The sequence below is a fragment of the Copadichromis virginalis genome, linkage group LG15 (genome assembly GCF_057382275.1).
Source record: "Copadichromis virginalis isolate Kocher_CV1m ecotype Utaka linkage group LG15, C_Virginalis_male_GT1.1, whole genome shotgun sequence".
NCBI lineage: Eukaryota > Metazoa > Chordata > Actinopteri > Cichliformes > Cichlidae > Copadichromis > Copadichromis virginalis.
Window position 1 is genome coordinate 4295547 of NC_140632.1, and position 22218 is coordinate 4317764.

General features: G+C 43.1%; 1 protein-coding gene across 2 annotated transcripts; it reads right to left on the reverse strand.

Moving 5' to 3' along the window:
- Window positions 1-12396: 12396 nt before the first annotated feature.
- bmp2b (bone morphogenetic protein 2b) lies at window positions 12397-18413 on the reverse strand. 2 transcript variants are annotated; one of them, XM_085431420.1, is made up of 4 exons: window positions 18217-18413; window positions 17868-18019; window positions 16546-16913; window positions 12397-13647 (listed from the first exon to the last, which is right to left on the reverse strand). In XM_085431420.1, exons 3-4 carry the CDS (start codon window positions 16898-16900, stop codon window positions 12746-12748), a joined length of 1257 nt encoding a protein of 418 aa, XP_085287546.1. In that variant the 5' UTR covers window positions 16901-16913; window positions 17868-18019; window positions 18217-18413; the 3' UTR covers window positions 12397-12745. The 2 variants fall into 2 exon arrangements, with proteins under 2 accessions (XP_085287546.1, XP_085287544.1); XM_085431418.1 differs by having other exon boundaries at window positions 17868-18413.
- Between the last annotated feature and the right edge of the window lie 3805 nt (window positions 18414-22218).

Below are 22218 nucleotides of genomic sequence, written 5' to 3' on the forward strand. Positions count from 1 at the left end.
GGAAAACATTCAAGACAGTTGACTTCCCAAGAGTGGCTGTCAGATTCACCCCAAGGTCAGATTGTGCACTACTCAGAGGCTACATTCACACTGCAGGCGAAAGCGCATCAAATCCGACTTTTTTGACCCTATGCGACCCATATCCGATCATGGTATGACAGTGTGAACGGCACAAATCCGATATTTTCAAATCCGATCTGGGTCACTTTCGTTTGTGGTGCTGAATCCGATACATATCCGATGTTTTAGAAAGCGACTGCTGTTTGAACGGTCGTGTCGCATTAAATCCATCTTTTACGTCACTGACACAAGACAGACGCCAATTATCAGCGCCGGAGAAGACATCGTGAACGCTTCCTGTCCATCCAGTGTAGATGTTAGTGAAACTGTTGGGAAGACAGCGTTGGAGAAACGTGAACATTTTATTTGTACTGTATAATCTGCAGATTCTGACAGAAATCTGCAACTATCCTTTGAAGCACCGCTCCTCTCTAAACAGCAATAAGGATCATTATTAAGCCATATGTAAATAACAAAATAACTTTATAACTTAAAGCAAAATTGGGAAACGTAAAGTCCGAAACGAGTCTTTATATTAAGGGCCATCAGTCAAACAATACTGTTTTCTCTGGGTATAAACAGAGCGCGTTGTGTGTGACGTCTTCTTTTGCGCATGCGGGCCGGTTTGAGGGTCCACACTAGAGCGCGTTTGCTGTCACATTTTATTTGGCGTGTGAACGAGCAGACAAAAAAATCAAATTTGATCAAAAAATCGGAATTGAGCATTAAGACCTGCAGTGTGAACGTAGCCAGAGAAACTGCAAAATACCCAAGAGCTACATCTTAGACTCTACATATTAAATGTTAAAATTCATGACAGTACAATTAGAAAAAGACTGAACAAGCCTCTTCTCTCAGAAACAAAAACAAAACATAGCAGCCCAACTTAGGTTTGCACAAACCACAGGAAGACTGGAAGAGTGTCTTTTGGCTGAAACTGGGTCTTTCAATGGGACAATGATCGCAAATAAGCAACAGAATGGCTAAAAAAAGAAAAGAATCAAGGTGCTTCATTGGTTGAATTCACACTTTAACCTGACTGAAATGCTGTGGTGGGATAGAGATGTGCAAAAAAAAAAAAATCCACAGAACTAAAAGTGCATCGTAAAGAAGAGTGGGTCAAAAGTCCTCTAAAATATGACAGAATGAAATGATAATCATACAGGAAACAAATCAAGTTATTGTTGCTAAATGTAGTTTTACTACCTACACATGGGGTGTACTTAGTTTTACACACACTACTTCTGCATTTTGTCTCATGTGTTGTTGTTTATCTGAGGCTGTGTTTCCCTCATTTTCAGATCTGGGAATGACTAAATCATTTTTATTATGTCATCATGTGTAAAATCTTAGATTTGAAAGCGTGTATTTTGTAACCATGTTACAATGCGAGTAATTGTCATCTTCTCTAATTAGTCAATGAAAGCCCACCTGCTCACACGGGAAACTACATTGCTCTCACTCACACAAACACTAATGCTGCTAGCCAGCTACCTAGCTAACCACCACGCAGACCTTTAAGCCAGCTTTGTTTGCTCACAGCTGAGGCTCAAAAGAAAGGCAGGACCGGTGCAGAAAAGGGCCAGCTCTGACAATTTTCACACAAAGAGAGCACTGTTGGCTAACAGTGAGCAGCCTGTTTCTGGGAGGTTTGCACTGTTCCTGGGGCCCATTTCATGGAACAGTTAGCAAGGCCAAAGGCAACCCATGGACTGGGGTGATAGTTAAGGCCTTCAGGGCACAAACCTGGGTCTGGCCCTCTAGCTCTCCCCTCTGTCCCCCACCCATTTCCGAGGCTTTCACAAAGCTGACTGAGGACGCTGGGTGCTGCAGGTGTCCTCTCATAAAGGCCCACATTACATGGGCTGGTGGACTGACTGACTGAGTTGGCACGTTTGGGCTTTTTCACTTCACCACAGGTGTTTGAAAAGCCACAATAATAATGAGGTTTCTCACAGTCAGCATTTAACTAGTTACTACTTATTAGACATAATCTTGATGTTTTTGGATCTCTATTGTGTCATTTTATGTGGAATACCATCTGTTTAAAGCAGTTACTTATCAGTCCATCTAATGTTTTACAGGTTAAAGCAAAACAGGCAAAGAGTGGCTGGCACTATACATCACTCCGAGCTGGGCTGAGGACACAACGTTAATTTCTTTCTACCGTATCGGTGTTGGAGAGGATGCTTCCTCCAGCTGCGACTGTAATTGCAGCAGCTACCAAAAGAAACACTCCCTGCCTTTATTTGATTAAGCTGTAATGTGATTGAGAGCCCAGATATATAGCTTTCATGGTGAGGAGGGGAAAGAGGAAGGAAACACGCGAGGAAAGACGTGAGTAAAAGAGATTAATATCCAGGCTTCTCTCCTCCTGACCACAGAGTGGGCATAAAGAGCTCGGCGCCTCATTGATGTCAACCCTAGCTGTTCCTGTCCTGTAGTTTTTAGTTTGGTTTGGACAGAACAGGCGGCCTGGCCTACAGGAGTTGGGAGGACAGGGCACAGGCTTTCCCACATCACTCAAGGGCCTCTGATAGGCGGTCACAGGGGCCGATAATGACAGGGGGAGAGATTTAGTATTAAAGTCTCCTCTGCTGCCTCCTCTGCTTCTTTCTGACGTCAGAATGTTAAATACGGGGATGAGAGCATGGCATGGCCTATGGGGAAGGGAGTTAGACCTGTCTTAAGTATAGAGCTTTGTGTGAGAGAAGCCTGGCTGGGTTGCCTTGGGCTGTTACTAAGGACTCATGATGTACACAGCTAGGGGGAATTTGGGATCACAGTCAATCATTAAAAGGATTTGCATTTGCCATAAATATGAAGTCAGTCAACGTAAATGGTGATAAGTTTCAAGGAAACTTCTTATTCGCATAGTAACTAATTCAACGTGGTTTAAATATACTGGGTCTGCTCTGGGTTAGAAATACAATCACACAGGCCAAGACTACCAGTAAATTATTCTCCATAGTCTTTAGTTGTTCGGAAGTCCTGGCTTGCAGCCTTTTCAGTTTTTCAACCACTATACCACATACAATGCTGAGGGTTTTCCCTGTGCTATTTGTAGAACGTTATAATATTTGAGTTTATGACTAATGAACTTGGAAAGCCTGAGAAAGGAAAACTAGATGGCTGGAGGGTTGTTTTCAAAAATGTCATATACTCACAAGTAAAAGACCTCATTGTCTTTGCCAGGTTGCAACTGAACCGTACAACCGAGACCCAAAGCGGCTCAGCAACATAAAAGCAGCCGAATGCTGCACCTGCATCCACAGATCATCACACTATTGTGGCATTTAAAGAAAAGGCCTCAGTCGAACACGCCCCCCTGACCTTCTCCAGCTAACATAAACTAATTAGGGTGACTCTGAAAGGAACGGCCTACCATTGGATTAATCAGCGTCCACAGATCTAGACCAGGCAATCCTGCTCTGGCCTGTTCTCTCCTGAGACCCTCATTATCTCACGTTTTCAAAGGAGCACCGTGGCATATGGAAAGGGCTGAAGGGGTGGAGAAATGGAGGAGGTGGTGGTGCAGGAAGGGGCTTCCCCGGGTCCTCTCTTCTCACATTGGACTCAGAAAGGAAATGTCAAGCGTGAAGCTCCAAGAGTGGTCAGTACTGTTCAGTCCAGCGGGCAGCACAGAGGGGGCCTTTGTCCACCATCACTTAGCACCAATTACAGCCCGTCAAAATAGTTTTTCTACTGTGGGGCGACGTGTTAATGGGCCCGGCGTTGGGTGTGAGGAGCGACCTTGTCCACACACACCAACCAGGGGTCAGGGGTTAATAGGGCCCTCTGATGTGGCGGATGAGATTTTGGCAACCTTTTGCTAGCAAGGGAATGCCAGGACAAAGCATGTAGAATGTGATACAATTAGGCGGACAGCTAGCCATCCTGAATAGAGTTGCTTCGTAGAAGTGGGGTGGCTGCGTAAGCTGGGAGCAGATGGGCAGTCGTACGCTAGCCAAACAGGTGTCTTGGAAGGTCAGAGCCCCTCTGAAATGCGTAAGAGGAGCCAGGTGAGGACACAAACAGCAGCCAAACTCGGCACTTTTTTTGAAGCGAGCAGCAATTAAAAATCCTGTTGAACAAATGACTGCTCTTCTGGACACAAAGAAAGTCCCTTTGTACTTGTGAAAAGGTCAGAGACCATTCCGCCAAATTTCCCATCCCAGTCCTGAACCAGTAGCTTGGCCCAAACAGCAGCAAAGCTCTGAGAGTGTCTGCTCTACAATATGAGAAAGTGAACTTGGCACGATTGGCGTCTGACCTATACTGTGTTTCCTGAGTTTAAGCAATCAGCGACTATCTGATGCTAGATAAAAAAAAATGTCCTGGCAAAATTAAATGTTCATAACACTGAATTGCTCTACGTGTGTTTGGTCTGGGCCTGTGTGCACAAAGCCAGGCCTCCATTTACACCATAAGTGTGGGAACCACACAAATGCTGAACTACCCATGGGCCCTGAGAAGGCTCACGACACTCTGCCAGGGAGAGCTGGAGATTTTTTGTTGAAAACACTACTCTACGCACACTGAGCAAATCCAACCACATGCAAGCCTGTGGGAACTAGCGGATGACATCCATCTGCATATAAGCACTCTCAAAATACTTTTTGGACTTATTTGTGTACAGTTCATTCCCCCTTACCCAATCCTCTTGGAAATGGCAGTGGTAATCTGGCCCCCAGCTTCATCTAGTTAATGTTGAAATAAAAGAGGTGATTGAACTTAGCCTCCAAATTGGATTTGTTTAATCTGCATCAAGTTTGAACATCCTGTGTAAACATAAGCGTGTGCAGATGCCGGAAGCGCCACGGCTGGAAACGTAAATGCCTATGGTTGACTTTGGCAGAGAATCAGAAGAGCAGAAGGGGGAAAGGGGCCCGAACAGAGGCTAGAGAACTTCCATTGTTACGAGAGGGTCATGAGTAGATCGAAATTGTATAGATTGATTATGCGGGACATGGTGGCAAGGATTAATAGAAGGCTGCAGAATAGCAATAGCCTGCAAAGTACAGACTTGCTTATTTATTACTGTCATTAAATAAGATATTTCCAGTAAGCCCTACACACTCAGAACCTCTGGGAACAGAATCTGCAACCTCTCATCATAACCTTTACACCAAATTCTACTTGGCCAAATGATGTGGAAGCAAAATTGAATAAACACAAACATCATTAAGAGTTCATGTGTTCCAGTTAAACAGCCCTTTGGTTAGACTCTCATTTCCTTAATGGCTTTGCAGCTGTATTTCACTCTTGTGTTAAGTCACAAATCATTGGCAACCAACATGGTTTCTTTTGCCTTGTTTTCATCAGAGATAAGTAAGAATATGACTTAGCCGTGATAGGATTTATTTGCCTTACAGCGAAGGCTGCACCCCTTCAAGACCAAGTCATTAAAGCGTGTGTTTTGGGGAAGGGAGGAGAAGTGAAGGTCACAAGAGGTTAATTCCAATCGCAGTGCCTCTGTGAAGCAGCATGACAGCATGTCTCCTCTGCTCAAAGATTGGATGAGTTCTTCGCTATCAGGCTGGCTCATACACAGATTGTGCAAGATTCAGCGTCTTTTGCTCATAGATGCACTTTTTTCCTCTTCCTATAACAAACACTATAAAGTAGAAATTGTGCTTATAAATTAAAGAAGTTTGTGTGTGTAAAGATTTGTTTTTTGACAAAGTCTATTTCAGCATCCCAATTTTTTTTTGTTTTGAGAGGTTTTTATGTGATCTATCATATCTGATGTCTTGAAAGATTTGATATGTGATTGTGCTTCCCTCGTTCTTGCTCTTGTCTTTTGTTGTTTTCATTTGCATAAGCTGCCTCTTTATGACTTATCGGGGTATACACCTTGATCTCGAGGAAAGGAAAGACAACAAAAGGGACAAATGAAAGAAAGAGATGGAGACAAAAGAGTGTCTACAGAGCGGTGAAGACATAACAGCAAAGAAAGAAAGTATTTGAAAAAGCGAGAAAGAATGCTGGACAGACGAAAAAATAAGAATGAAAGGAAGAAAAAAGAAAACAAAGACAAGCGAAAAAAAGAGCGAGATGTGGGCCATTCATAAGCAGACTTCTCCAAGGGATCTCAGGCCAGCACACCTGCTACTATTCACTTCAGAGGAAATAGACACTCTGTGGAAGAGAGGCTCTTGGCCTCGGGACAAAACCGCTGCAGCGCCAAATTAGAAACAGGAAGGACTGCGGGTAAGGCTCAGATTAAAAACGCACTCCCCACATGGACTCAATATACTGCAGCCCTGATCCCGCTCTGGAAACCCAAAACCCAACAGCACTATTTTATATCCCAGTCAACAGAACGCCCGCTGTTTGCACAGTGACAGTATGGAGATTTAGTCCAATGTCAACCCTTGAATGTTGGTAAACTCTGGCCTTCTAAATGCTGCCCATTCTAATGAGGAAAAGAAGTTTCTGAGTATGCTTACAGTATACTCAGCATGGTAATGGTATCGATCCCTCATGTCACGGCTGTGGATAGTGCATCACAACTGCATTGTCACCAAGACTCCTTCCTTCAACACTTTTCATGGTACACTTTATGTTTTAACATCATGGGGAAATAACCAGACGCCAAAGAAAAATGGAGGTGACCTCCTTTTCTCTTACACTCGCTTCTTTCTGGTCAGTACCATCTGTCAGGATCAGAGCCAGGCGATGTGATGCATATGAACACACCAAAAGGGAGGACACGGCACTCAGTTTCCCACAGACGAACATTAGAATAGCTAATGTTGTCAACAGGCAGCTAGCAAGAACTAATGATCCAGAACACACTCTATAAAGGAGTGAAACTAGCAAGAGGTCTGGGAATGTACCCGAAAAGGAAATGAATATTGATATATGCCTGCTGCCTTCCTCTTGCAACCCTTGACCTCAAACGGGTTTCTCCACTGCTTACGGGAGCTGTAAGGCATTTCCTGCCCATTCACATACGTACACATTCAATCTGAGGGAGAAAAGAGCAAAAAAAACCTTCTTTCAGCCCAGGAAAAAGGAAAAAAGTATTCACTCATTCTCATACAATATTTCCATTTACTCATAGGCCTGTCCAAGTAGTGTGTTCCCCTCAATCTATCATTTTCACTGTGGTCACCGATGGTAGAAAAGCCTACTGTAATTATTCCTACAGATATTGAGGACATCTAGAGGTTGTTTCTCCTCACTGGAAAACAGAACTACTCGAGCTCAGTAAGTATTCACAGAAGGCTGTAGTGAATACACAAGGAGGATGCAAGGAGGCAACCAAATGACATATTTGTATCGTAGAAAAAAAAAAGAGAGAGCGAGAGAAAGCAAATGGGAAAAATATCACAATAATCCAGCTTTGGGACTGAATCCATGTTCCGACTGTTCTCTTCCTCCCCTGCCTGTTTGATGTGCCGTTCTCTTCCAAAAGCTTTTGCCTCATGGAGGAGGTCATCAGGAAAGCTATGAAGGGCCACATTCACCACAGGTCCTCTGACTGATGTCTGAGCCAGGCATGCTGATGGATGTACACACATAAACACACATGCGTACATACGCACATTGCACCAGATGTGGAGAGCGCGACTCCAAGAGGAAAACCTGCCATGACATCACCCAGAGGAGTGCAGGTGCAGGGCTGGGACAGGAAGTGAGTCACAGGAAGCTTGGTGAGGCAGAGTTTGCCATGCCAGTGACAGGCTGTGGGAGAGCAGGGCAAAGGACTGTGAGTTACACCTCGCTCTTGAACTGTCCAGGGCCCACAGCTTGCTGACATGCTGTTTACATGAACGGGCATCTCTTCCCCTCCCTCTACAATCGCATTAATCAAGATACTTTCAAAATAAATGCTATAATTTTTTTCCCTATCTACCGCTGTGCTGGTAGTGCATTTGTCAGGTCTGTGTTAAGGATGTTCATCTGACCAGCAGAGTGTTATTTTGAATAAGAATGCTGTTTTTATGGTTGATATAATTAATATACCACGCATGCACAGTGCTCACAATCATAAGAGCCTCCCTGAGCATTTTCTAACGTGCATCATTCCAGCAAAGATATGAGTGTCAGATGTAGCGTATGGACAGACAGATGGGTGGATGGAGGAAATGGTGTGTGTGTGTGTCCCTGACAATAGCAGCACAGTGGTTTATACAAAGCTTATTACTCTAATGAGAAAAGTGTGGGGGAATTGGTTTGTCCCATACCACCCAGCAAAGGAGAGTCTGTTTCCCCCGGTGCACTGCATCTGGAAGCAGCCTCCTGGTAATCTGCTCTGAGTACAAAAAGTTCAGCACCAGCGTGTTTTCAAAGACCACCAAGTGAGGCCCTGAGCTCCTTAACAGGTCTCCTCTTATTGCAGCGGGTCAACTTGTTGCTCAGTGGACTGGGTTCCAGGCCCAGAAGTCCTCAAGGTGCTGCATCGAAACCCTAAAACCCCGAGGTTTGTGTTGTTAGGATTTTGTGGTCCTGAAATGTGAAGACATGTACTAAAGATGTCAACCTTATATAGCTCCAAAAGAGAAACGGTTGGTGTTTAAAGGCAGACGATGGCCAAACTGTCAGCTGGATTTTTTCTTTTTAGTGTGCTTTCTGTTATGTTCTGTTTAATGCTGTAGATGTTTGTCATTATTCGCTGTGTGTTATGGGCTTTGATCTACTTTTCTGCTTTCGGACAAGACAGTTAAGTTCGGAGTTTTAAATTAATTGCCAGCTCTGAACGTGAACCTCACTGGTTTGAAGTCGTGTGCGTGGTTATGGATGAGATTTACTGTATCTGAGATTGACATTTATTTTACGGACATGCTGGGGGATGTCATGTATCTCCCCTTTGCTTGATCTCTTCACTTCCTGTTACAAAGATGGAGGCTGCTCTCGGTAGCCGCACAGCCGCTTTCAAGCTCGGCGTGTAGGCAACGCCCTTCGGCAAGGTTCCAGGATCAGCCGGGTTCACCCTTTAGCCCAAACCTAACTGTAACCATCAGAGGAATAAGCACAGCTCTGACCTTAGATCAGTGTCTGGAGGCAAATCCATCCTTGAGCCTGTTAGCTCATATGTCTCCCATATGGAACTTCTTCCTGTATCCTCTGTGGAGATGTGCCCACAAAGTGCAAGGTACACATCTTGAACTCCATTCCTGTTTGATTACAGTGTTATAAAAGAACAGCCCTAAATGTCAGGAAAATGAACAATGTCATCAATAACTGCGACCGCTTCTCACTGTTTTAAATATCAGTTAAAAGCAGAGATAGAGAGCATGATATTCGCTGAAAGAAAAGCAATTCTGATGTTATGAGGTCATTTTTTTCTGATGCTGAACCCCATCATCGCACGATAAAAGGTTTTGTTATTTCAGTAAGTATGTTCTCCAGAGTATCATAATAGTATACAGTGCAGACTTCTAACTCTACTTTAGCTTAGCATAAAATTATTCTGCTGTGAGAATTGGGCGATGTAATGGTCTACTCCACTGAGTCCTTGCCAAAGATAATGATTTCAGCATGTCACTCAAGGCCAGCTCCATTGTAATTGCATGGATGATTAGCTCTTACAGTAATGGTAGTAGCAGCACATGGTTAGGAGCAAGCAAGCAAGTAGTTTTGAGTGAGGTTCATTCATATTGCATGACTTTTAAAACGTGAAGGACCCGTATTTAAAGCAAAAGTAGTGGCTCATATTGGCAGATAATCTCTAATTTACATGCGGATATAGAAAATGCATGTATGTAAAAGCAGCATCATCCGTGCAGTCGCTCTGGAAAAGTCATTTCCATATTTGCTCTGCTCCTGAATCTGTGGACGGCCGTCCGTTTGATGTGTTCAGAGCTGCTGCACAGATGCCAAAGTCTTCGCTATGCTGGACGTCATTTCACTGGCTGTTCTCGGAACACAGAAAAAACACCATGTGCACCACCTCTAAAATTAGTGTGCGCAGCACATGAAGAAGAAAAGATCCAAACTTAGAAAAGACTCTGAAGTGGCCGCTGTCTCTCTTCACTTCTCTAAATTTTTGCGTCCCACCTTGGCGCGGAGCCAGTCGAGATCTCATGAGCCCTCTGTTTCATCAAAGATACACGGCACACCGCATACTTTCCAATTCTGGGCCAGACAGAAATCTGGAAAACTGATTTTATAGCCCTTACAATTTTGGTTGTTTGGAGTTGCAGATAGTTTTGGTTTGGTTTGCTGAGCACCAAACAAAACGAATGATCCCTGCCATGCAAGTAGGTTCCAGCTCCCAGTTTTATGCTCATCAGTTGTGTGGCTGCTCTGTTGTGTGTTTGTGCATAAACAAAGTCTGCAAAGGACACCTTAAACTGATTTGCCAGATGTTCATGGAGAAGGAAAAGGGAAAATCTGTTCTCTGAGAGTGACTTTGCAGAGGTCTGTGTAGCAGGTGAAGAGAATTCTGCCAAAATCACATATTTCACAGTTGTGCTTTTTATAACTTAATCATGAAATTCGCAGTCACACACAGACCCAAATTTTAGCTCATTATCAGCACGATCACACAAACAAATGGATGGATCTTGAATGTGCATCAATAAAATACAAAAATGGATTCTGAAACACAAACTCGTACTTGGTTGCAACCAGTGGCTGACCACACTTGAAGCCACTGGCCTGTGATGACGTGATGAGCCTGGAAGTTAGTCAGTAAGGGTGGAGATAATAGACCTTTATTGCTTTGACCCCTGACCTCTCATTTAGAAGTGGTCCCTTAGGAGCTGTCTGATACTAACATGACTCTAAAATGAGATCCTCCCCCCCCTCGTCCGCCTCAGAAGGTGGCCAGCTCATACTTCTAGTTCAGCTGGGATGGGGTGCAGTAGGGGAGTTACAGGCATGCTGCCCATGTGTCACCCACACTGGGAGCAGTATTTCCACCCAACCCAATGAAAGGTTTATGAACTCTAACTATAAGGGCACTAAATCTAACACTTTTTTTCTTTTCAAAAAGCAAATATTTTTCACATCCTACCTAGACGTTACTCCTGGAGCTCAAGAAAGAAACTTTTCGGAGGTTTTCAGTGTTTAGATTTATCAATCGTGTATAAGTGGGCTAGCTAAGTGACTTCCTTCTAAAGGTCCATTAGTGTCGTGCTGCTGCTGCTGGCAGAGGTACGTGCGGTTCATGTGGAGGGTTGTGGTGTGGTGGAATCCACGGAGGAGAAATGGATATCAGATGGGAGCAGAAAGGGTGGAGATGCAAGGTAGAATCCAATAACACGTGCAGAAGATTAAATCTGAAATGCTGTCGGGTGTGTTTGCGTGTGCGTGCGGTTACGAGTGCATGTTTGGGAGGGTATAATCCAATTAAACGGTTGCATCATCTCGAGCAGATGGACACCCTTAGAGGATAAGAATAGGTGAACGGACACGATCTGCGGCTCGTGGAAAAGAAAAAGGGAAAAAGAAAGTGACATTTCTGTGTTTTTTACAACCCTTAAATAAAATCTCACGCCTGCTTCTTAAATGTTTTGATTTACATCTCCTATATAAGTAACAAGCGTATCTTTGTTTGACGCACATTTGTTTTTGAAGAGAAAAAAGCCCACCAGGAAACCCTTGAATAGATGATTGAAAAAACAACCGCGTTGGTTTTCCATGCGAGCGTAAGCATGTGTCTGAGATTGAAAACCAACATTCCACGGTCCCAATGTGCGCTCACATAAAAACAGTCTATTTAGAGCATTTTGAGCTGCCTTGTGATCCCTCCAAACCCTTTCTAATGCAAACACAGCAGAAAACGCAGTCAGTCAAACTCTTTCACTTTTTCATTATCTGATCTGTTATTGTGGCTACACTATAAATTCTCATCTATTCTTTATGGAGCAGTTTTAGTCCGTTTGCTTTAATCTAGATGGAGCATTGTTTCTTTTATACTAACGTTGCAGTATAAAGAGCCAGCCGCGCTCATTGTCTTTGTGAGGAGACCATGTCTCTTGCGCTCTTTTTCGGGCAGTTTCACTTTTTTCCCCCTCCATCTGATAATATTGGTCGGGAGCAGAATAAACATAGACGTTAAGAGAATCTTCCCAGGGATCCATGCAGTGACATGTAAGGCATTAAAAACACGATCTGTTTTTATGAGCCTCCCGTGGGCATTTAAATTGTCTGTGACCCTACAACGTGCTACAATTCATTACGCCAGTGATCCTATCGCTTTGCCTTCAAAACCTCCATTGTTGTTGGTCTCCGATTACTTTTAGCAAAATAGTTCAGTGCTTGGTTTGCAATCAGTGAAATATAAGCTTCTTGTCACGTGTTACGTTTTCGCAGGTAATTTCTGTCAGAAGCCGATCGTGCAACACTGGAGTGACCACGGGATGTTTTTTTCACGATAAATACACATTATTTATTTACAAATAAAGTGGTTATAATAGAAATAAATACAAAATAGAAATCTGAGCATTATACTTCATGTGGTATTGCACCCATTTCAAAATGTACATCGGAAATACATTTTCAAAACCAGTAAAGGAATATTCCTTTGATTAAAATATTTATTTTTCCCAACCTTATGTAGACATAAATATATTCATATATAGTTTCTTCTTCTTCCGCAATAGCTCTGTTTTCTGTTTCTTTCATATAAATAAATGTCTTCATTGGGAAACTGGGTGTCCATGATAACCTCTGATCTCTTTCTGCCTCTTGTGCCCGCTCGCTCTTTTCTATCCGTGCCACCTGTTTCTCACCGGCAGCCGCATCCCTCCACTACCATGTCTTGGTAGTTTTTCAGGATTACTTTCTCAAATTCGTCCAGGTAGAGCAAAGAAATGGGGCTGAGGTCAGTGGGCACACAACAGGCTCTGGGGATGTTCGAGTTGACTGAGTTGACAAGTGTCTGCACAATGGCGTGGTTAGTAGAATTGAGGTGGTCTGCTAGGGGGAAAGGACATTCCCCATGGCAATAAAAGGCATGGTAGCCAGGGGGTGCCACTATCCACTCATTCCAGCCCACATCACTGAAGTCCACGTACAAGGCATGCCTCTTGCAGCTTGCCTTGTGCTGGTGCTTCCTACGTTGTTTGCGGGGTGCTGCTTGCCTTTTTTCCCGTTTGTGGAGCACTGAGCCCCCGCGGCTGTCGTGGCCATATGTCACAAGCAGCGGCCGAGCCTGAGGCCACGAGTCCTGGTCCTGGTGTAGCGACCGGCTCACCCTGACATGTTTCCTGCGTCTGTGGGCATCCTTGCTGTCCATCTCCCCCTCCTCTGGGTGAATCACCTCCACCAAGAAGCCGTGATTGTGGCCATTCCCAGAGGTCCAATGAGATATAGCGGGACTGACGTCAAAGCTTTCCCAGCGACTCAAAGAGTCCTGCACCATTCGAGTGTCCAGCAGACGTAGTAGAGGTTCCTTGCCCTGAGTGGCAGGAACTCCAAATATCTCATAAATGTTGATACGATGGAGGCCACTAGCAGGAGTACTGTCACTAATGCTGCTTTCGGTGGGGCTTGCAGATCCCATGACCTGATCCCTGTAAATGCGTAGCTCTGCAGAGGTGATGAGTTCCTCATTTGGAATAGAAGTGAGATTAAAGTAGAACTGCTGTGTCGTTTTGCCTTTTAGGCTGGCCAGCGCCTCCATAGACTCTGTAAAGGACAGAAGAGAGACAACCATAGGGTCAGGATCAAGCCAAGAACGTATTAATTTCATACATGCCTAAGAAATAACATCGAGTGGATCTAGTATATGGATCCAGCCAAGCTACCACATGGTTGTGTGAGTGATTGCATGTGGTTGCATGTATGACTCAGTGTAATAGCAGGGAAATGCTCATGGGGATGTAATACAGCGATTAGTGTCATGCTCATAAATTCACCTGGTTAAATGTCAGAAGATGAAATCAGTGCGCTTCCATCTATCGATAAGATCACACACGCTAGTCAGCCAGACTTCAAATGGCTCATTTGCACTGTGAGAATTGGTTGCTGCGAAATATTTTCATAAGTACACATGAAAAAAAGTTGCACCATATACTGACTTCATCAAAAATGAGAATGGCCAGAAGAAAACTAAAAAGGCCAACTGTTGCGTCAACATTTATTTATAGTGTAGATGTTGCCAGCACTGGAGTATTTCTTTTATGCGTCAAGGTATTAAATTTAATAACCAATTCTGAAATTACAAGGACTTAAGTTACAATTAATGTGACGATAATAAAAGACAAATGGAAAGTAGAGTGTATATAAACTGTATACAGTTAAGATCTTTGTATACCCCTCTATAGTGTACAGTAAATGACAGAAGTCTTAGTAAAAGCTACAATTTTCTTTGAGGCAGCCCTCCCACTTTGAACTCTTACTTTATGAAGATCACAGATGATGTATAGACACACTTTTTAATCTGTTTGGTGCAGCGCCGTAAACACAAACTTTGAACTCTTTGCTTTTTCAAAGGAGGTATTTAGGAAATTCCACCATCTCATCCTAAATCTCCCTCCAGAGGCACAAAGACCTCAATTAGGCCCATCACTCCTTATTTGATGTGGGAAAGCCCCCTGTCTCTTGTTCCCCCTCCTCTGTCCCCAATCCCTCTCTTTCTTTCGTTCCTCAGCTCCCAAATCCCCCTTTCCCTCTGTTCTCTTAGCCCCAAATCCTCTTTTCTTTCTCTCTCCTCCTCTTTCACGTCTTCCTCAATTTCTTTCTGCAACAATATTCTCACTCTCTCTCGTTTTCTGTTCTTTGAGGTTTGGCTATGTGAACAAGTCAGGGCCTGTCACAAACGTGTGAACCACAGATATGAGTGTATCAACATTCCTAATTTCTTTTTGTGCTGCATGCCAAAACATAAGATAAAGGCTAATGCTGGGTCATTCATCAGAGACGTGTCTCTGGCAGCTACTTCCTGTGAAGTAGTGGAAATGTTCTATTTGGCATGGGAAATGGTTATTTTTGAAAACTGATAGCAGTGAAACTAATTATCCTAGTGAAATGAATATCAGGCAGCAGATGTGATGAATGATTAGAGCAGTTTGCTTTGATGTGCTGTGTTTACATCTGTAGATACATGCTTATTATATGCAGCAGCCATCAATTGCGTGTCTCTTGACGTGGGAAGATGAACAACCCAGCAGCTCTGTTAGCACGGGATGAAAGGGCTGGGGGGACCTATGTAAACACAGCCTGAGCGCATTCGTAATGGCCAGTGGTGTCAAGGTGTGTTGGCCGGTTGCAGAGGTTTCCAGTAGCTGGCTGGGGGCAGTCACTCAGCCCAGCTGCCCAGGCCACGGTTGTTTGTAGTGTGTCGGTGTAGCCACTTGGTGTCATTGCACTAGGCCTCTGGAGAGCACCCAAGCAACCACTCAACCACCCCTCTGACTCACCCCTGATGGAAACTTCCCCAGTTAAACACTTAGAACTCTGTATGAGGACTCTGTGTAGAGCCCCTATGGACACAGTAACTTGTATGCTTTGACAAATGGAACATAGACCTTAAGATGGTGAATGGTGATAAAGCATCACTATATGTTTGACAGTAAACACTGTAGTGTTTCATTTTTATCATGCGTGAGTCATTTTAATATCACAGCCAGGTGCAAAAGACAATATAGCCTCAGATCAATAGAATATAAGTAAACCATCATTTTTATTTTCTCAGCTGCTGTTTTTTAAGTTATAAAAGTCCACTTTATTTGTAACTCTGTGCAAACATCTGTGTAGTTGTTGAACTTAGTGCACCTCATCCAGGATTTAGTGCCAGTCTTATATATATATGAGCAGCATATGTTATCTTTGAAGTGCAGCGAACTTGAACTGAAACACTAAATTCAACAAGCAGTACCGTATCCACCTACAAGCTAAGTGAGCAATTATAGTGTTACTGGAACATGCGTAATGGCGCACTGCACGGGCACAACGGGGATTTGGAAAGACGAATAAGGCGGGTACCCCCCCCCCCCCCCTTTTTTTTTAACCAAGAACTAATTTCAGTCTTGTTAAAAATGACTCAGAATTCAGTCTGACACGATGACTTTGTCATAATGCGTGTTAGTATAATGTCATGTCGTGTGTTATTGAAGTAACAGGGTGATGACTATCACCTGCGCAAAGGCACACCGCCCTTTATCCTGCTCCTGTGGTGCGTGTCTGGAAAAACTGTTTTCGGAGCCCACGCAAACACCATCAATTATTAAGAAACAAATTACTCCAGGGATACCACCTCCCTTGATGTTTTAAAACCTCTGACAGCAGCCCCAGGGGGATGTTCGGTTAAATGTTGCATCACAACATATGTGAGAGGTAATTAATTGCGTACGAGATGCTTGTTTGTAAGTCGCGTTACTGAGTTTTAGGCAATCCCGAGCGTATTTAAGAGTAAGTTGTAACTTAGACGCGTGTCACCTGTAAATGACTAAACCTCTATAAAACAGCGAAGACTCTGAAGTTCAGTCTTGACGCACTGAGTCATGTTTAAATATAGGTTTGGGTTGTCTGAGAGAGCCGAGAAGCTTCCCGGCTGACAGGTAAAGGTATGTCACTAATACATACCTTCATGGTGAAAGCTTCTAATCGTGTTGGCCTTGCTGGCGGCTCTCTCTGCGTGTTTCCCCATGCTCTTGGGTCGTTTGGTGCTATGGTCTCCGTTTGCTGAATGCATACGGTAAAGGTCCACCATATACTGCGGCACCACGGCTTGCTTACTTGGGGTCGGCCTGCGCCCCAGTCCAAACACATTGAGAAGCCGAAGCTCAAAGTCGTTGAGGAAGCTCTCTGACTGCTCTGGGGTCTGCTTCCCGGATTCGCTGTATTTCCTCCGGCCGACCTCGGGGATTAGTCCCGTAGCACCTTCCAGCAACACCTGAGCGAGCAGCAGTACCATGAGAGAGCGGACCACGGCGACCATGATCAGTCAGTCCCTGTGGAGAAAGTTGATTTCTGTCAATACACTGGCGCTGAGGTATTGACATGAGGTAGACGCGGCAGGGACCTCACTGCAGCATTCCCTAAACTGTGTGTGATCCCCCTACACAGAACGATTGAAGGAAATCAGGTTAAAAGGGAAGACAACGCTTCACTTTGAAGTGGGTAAAAAGAGAGAGAGAGCGAGAGAAAGACCCCCTCCGGCAATACAGCGCGTCAAAGCTGAAAGAGAAGTTTGGTCTTAACATGAAGTGATACATGAAAATATCAAGGTGAAGAAGCTCTGAAAGAGAAGAATAAAAAAAAAAAAAAAAAACGAGGGACTGACTCAGAAAAAACAAATCAAAGGGTTTGCGGAGAGAGATCAGACAAAAAGTCTCCAATTAGAGGAGATAAGAAATCACGTTAGGGGAGGTGATATGAAAAAAGAAATGCAAGTCTGTGTAGCCCGACAGATCACAAGAAGCATCAAAGAATACAGTGAAGGGAAACGGGTTAGTATGCACAGCAGCAACAGATGCAACCAGACGGTGTTACAAGCGTCTGTTTGCAGGGGCTTTGACGGTCGTGTGTAATCATAAGGGATAGAGTTACTTCAAGAGGCTCGCAGGTGTTAGATCTGACGTGCGTACCAGATGTAGCCCGGGACAGGACATCAAAAAACATGAAAAACCTAAGCATCATCTGAGCAGCACGACTTCCAAAGAAACGACCTTTTTTCTCTTCTTCTTTTCATAGTTTTCTCCGTGTGTAGGAGAACGCTTTAACTTTTACGCACACACCCTATAATCACATATAAACCAAGAACTAGCAGGGAGGGGGGTCACTTAGAAAGTAAGCTTTTCCTCGTGTAGCAAGTTATTGTACAAACATTTCATTTTTTTTGTTTTACGCCAATTAAGTACTTCAAGTGTTTATTAAAAAGAAAAAAACGTGAGTTTTTATTTTACCTGACGAGAAAGCGCTGTGTCCGGTCGTCGTTCCACCTTTGGGCTCCGATAAATTCCACATTAATTCGTGTTTAATCCACGTTGCTTCTCCTTGGGGGACCAAAGACAGCCCATAGCCTTCGCCGATCGCCTCTCACACATATTATCACCAGCTGCGAATCGGGTTAGGTCTTGGTCAGTCCCGAAAGGAAAAAAAATTATGTGAATTCTACGAGGAAACGGCTTCGCGTAGGCATAACCGATCTAAGTATAAAGAAGCTTCTCTGAACATCTTTACCAGCGAACAGCTGCCTTCTGCTAAAGCTGAACTTTTCTGCGAGAGAGAGAGAGAGAAACAGGATAAGCGGACCTTTAAGTGTCGCTCTTTTGGACCTTGTTGCTGCGAGTTGGAGAGCGCGTCGCCTCTCTTCTGTGCGCCGCGCTGGAGTGTTTGAATTGATTGTTGCCTTCTCTTCCCCCAGCGCTCTTTTTGTCGTAGTGATGTCACTAAGGGGATGTCAATCATTTGTCCACAATAAAGCACCTCCTGCGGACCTCTACCCCTGAGGCTCCAAACGTTTTCATGACTGAAAGGCTTGGACATGTAAAATCTCCTTTCCCCCCCCCTACCTACCCTCATTATACATCATTGAAATGAAAACGAAACAAGAGACAGAAGAAATAATAAAGTCAAGAGCAGTTAAAATCATGCTGTTGTTTTTCCAGATTGTTCTTTTTAAATGCTTTTTAGTAGCATCAAAATGGCTTTTGACAGTCCCTAGATGGTTTAATGCTCATGTGAATTTGACCACCCCTGAGCAATAACATGTCAGCTCCTGCTGTTACATAAACACATTTTTGACCAGTGGTGTTAATGGCTGGATCAAAAATGTTTAGTTTTTGGATTAAGTCTAACAGATAATGGGTTTATAACTTGTTGCTTTAGTGGTTTCAGAGGATTAGTTGCTGCAAAGTGACTGTCACATTCTCCTGCCGAACTTCACTTTGTGTGAATGTTTGTGCATGTGTGACTTATTCACGCTTCCCCGCTGGCTGCATTAGGCTTTTTCATTCTTTCCAGTTCGCAGCGCTTTATCAATATATCTGTGGCAGCTTTGGCTGCAAGAATTGCTGTCTTATACTTCAGTACTGCGGAGGAGCCAAGTGATAAAATCTTGTAAGAAAAATTTCCCAAGAAGGCAGTAATGTTTTCACTAAGTTTATAATTTAGAGTTCACACAAAATTGCATCTTAAAAAGGATGACCAGTTAAGCGAAACATGTACGCGCACCGGTTGATTTTACTTTTCTAGGAAAAGTACTTGGTTCTTTTGTGTAGCCGTTGAAAGCATGCATGGGTAAGGGAAATTTTGCTGCTTTGTTTTTAGCCTGAGGGGTTAAAAATAGCCCCCACTGAGTTCCTCTGCTCTTATCATTAGGTGATAATGGTGGCTGTGTTTGGGCCAAAGCACACTGATTTCTTCGCAAGATAGCGAGAGATTAAATCCCACAGCGATCACAAGATATTTGTCTTCTTTTAGGACAGTAATATTTTATCAGGGATAATCCTGGATCATCCACTTAGCAATTAAAACACGGCAAGGCCAATGAGTGTGTGCTGCTGTCACAGCGTTCCCTTTCCATTTCTTTGCTGCGTCCAGGACTTGAGAGTTTAACTTTTTTGAGGTGCTGAATCTAATTAGCTTCTTTGAAATATACTTAGCTTATTTGGATCTTATTATTGTTTTGATAATGTATTTATTCATCAGCATCAGCAAATGGTGACAGATTGTGATGCAGTCTTTTTCATGGACTTTAGTTCTACTACAGGTCATTTATTCATAAAGATTTTCTCCATTGTTATGTTAATCTGCTGGCAATTGGGTCTGTGTTGTTGCCAAAATACCACTTGGTAAACCTAGTGGTAAACCCAAATCCAGGTAAAAGCTGCATTCAGGCTGCTGTAGATTGCAGGATAAGTCCTCCCACAGCAAGCTGTGAGCATCTTTAATTACTCGAGTGACAGGATTAGAAACAGAGGGCCTTATCTGATTATTTGTCCGTCTTTTTCTTTTTGCAGGCATTTTTGTGGTTTCACTAAATGATCATGTCAACGTTTGTGTGTGTTTTGAGGGCATGGACATGCATAAATTGTGTGTGTGTGTGTCTTTCCTTTGGCTCAGCTTATGTCAGGCCAGTTCTGAGGAATGTGCCAAGCCAAGGCTGTTGAGGGACTTGATCAGTGATGCCCGGGGTGTTTTGAGAAGATCTTGTGGCTCTGACACTGTATATGTCATTGCTTATCATATCACTGCTGATCTAATTACATGCTGATTGAAAGGACAACATCACAGAATGAAACCTTCACGGCCAGAGAGGGCGGGTAGAGATATGCTATCTCAAACTCAAATGAACGACCTACTGAGAGAGTCTCTGAGAGCCTTAAACTTTGACTTAGCCAGACACTATTAACTCAACAACCACCACTAATGGCATGCTTATTTCTTCTAGCAAGTATCTGTTTATTTGTGTTTGTAGTAAATATTCTTTCAAAGTTATGGAATCAAATTCAAGGTCACATGTGCTCAAATGGCTCTCTGCTGTTTTAAAGACCTACATGCACTGCTGTGCTGGTTCCACTGCTTATAGGAAAAGGAGAAACAAGCATGTGAGCTGTACAGAGTTTCCCACATGTATGTTTAGCTTCAGCCCCATGCTTTCATAATATATATGTTTTATTTCTTTAAAATACGTAAAATCTTGGAAAAGTCCCTCTCCAGACATTTATTAAAATCCAAAGAACATTTAAATGTTCAGAAGCTGTTTTTTTGAAATGAACATAAACCCTTATGTAAAAAAAAGGGCTTTCCCTAATTTAACATGCATATCAATATTGGTCCATGCCTGCTCCCTCATCCTCTTTCCACTGGATCTGTGAGCTTCACTCATAAGTTCTCTTGCAAAATGAAGGAAAACATAGGTCCAGTTGTTAAGTAGTAGAGGAAAACCTGCTGCTTAAACTGTAAATCAGGAGGTCCAGAATAAAGAGAAGGTGCTGTTCAGCAGGTCAACAGTCAGAAAAAGTCAGAAATCAAGTGACAGTTATTAGTTAGTAGCAGTCGTTTAGCTGTAAAACTAAACTAAATGAAACAGTCTCTCCTATATAGACGTTGTGCGTGTTGGACTCAAATCATATTCTGTTATTAAAGATAAGGTTGTCACTTCTATTAGTCCCCAGCCTGTAAGTTGGAGGGATTGGTTCCTAATGTGGGTGTTAGCACATCTGTGTCCATGAGGGTTGGTTTGGGTCTAAGTGATCTACATTTTTGTGACTGTGGACTCATCTTTGGAAACTTTGTATTATGTAAACTATAATTGCAAGGTGGACTTCAATGGGCTTCACAGAAGTACAACAGCAATGACTACATGTCCACAGTGTCTCCAGCTGCCCATGTCCACAGCAGAGTAAAGTCGTTGCTTTAGGTTTGTTATGCATGAAACCTGGCTTTCTAAATCCATGCTTTAAAACCTGTCATTGCAACACTGCACTCTTTATCTCACTCTCTGGTGTGCCCTGGTGTGCCTTCTAGCATATAAAAACATCACATTGGCATGTTAACAAGGTTGAAAAAAGGTTTTCAGAAAGTAACATTTCTAGAGACTGCAGGTACAAAGCAAATAAACACAATTTCAAGCTGACACAACCTAAATTTCCCTGATTTTTTTTTAAAGTCTGCAATGACCCACATGCAGGTCAAAAACAGTGCTGTCGAGCATCTGTCTATCCTCATAACAACAATTTAGCTATAGACTGTTGTTATCAGATTAAACTGGTGGTCTTGGAAATCCTTTTGTCCCAGTCGTAAGGACTAATATGACCAGTCTCTGATCCGACCACTGAGGCCTTAAGTCTGTGCTTAGAATCAACACAACTGAAAATTCCCAGACTCACAAACACAGTCGCACAATCACCGCATTGTCCCTGGTTTGTGACATCTTTTCTCTCTTTGAGTTAAGAGTTGTTTTTCCCCAAATTCTATATAAAAAACGACTGCCTTTGTTTGACAAACGGACGGTAATATAAGGCTAAAATTCAGGTTAGACTGGAAGAAATAGCAAGTTTAGGTTTGTGTTATAAAACCCCGAGACCCCCACATGTACAAATGATACATTATGTAATCATTTAAAAGTCATATTTCTTATTGTTATGCTCCATTTATCATTCAGCTTTGGGGGAAATCTTCTTTTCTAACCAGAAACATAATATACAGTAAAACACCACCATGTACTTTTGCTTCATCTAATAGATGTATCTTTTTTATGGAAACTCCCTTATGGCAGAACAATGTGTAATACATGGCACTTTTAAAGAA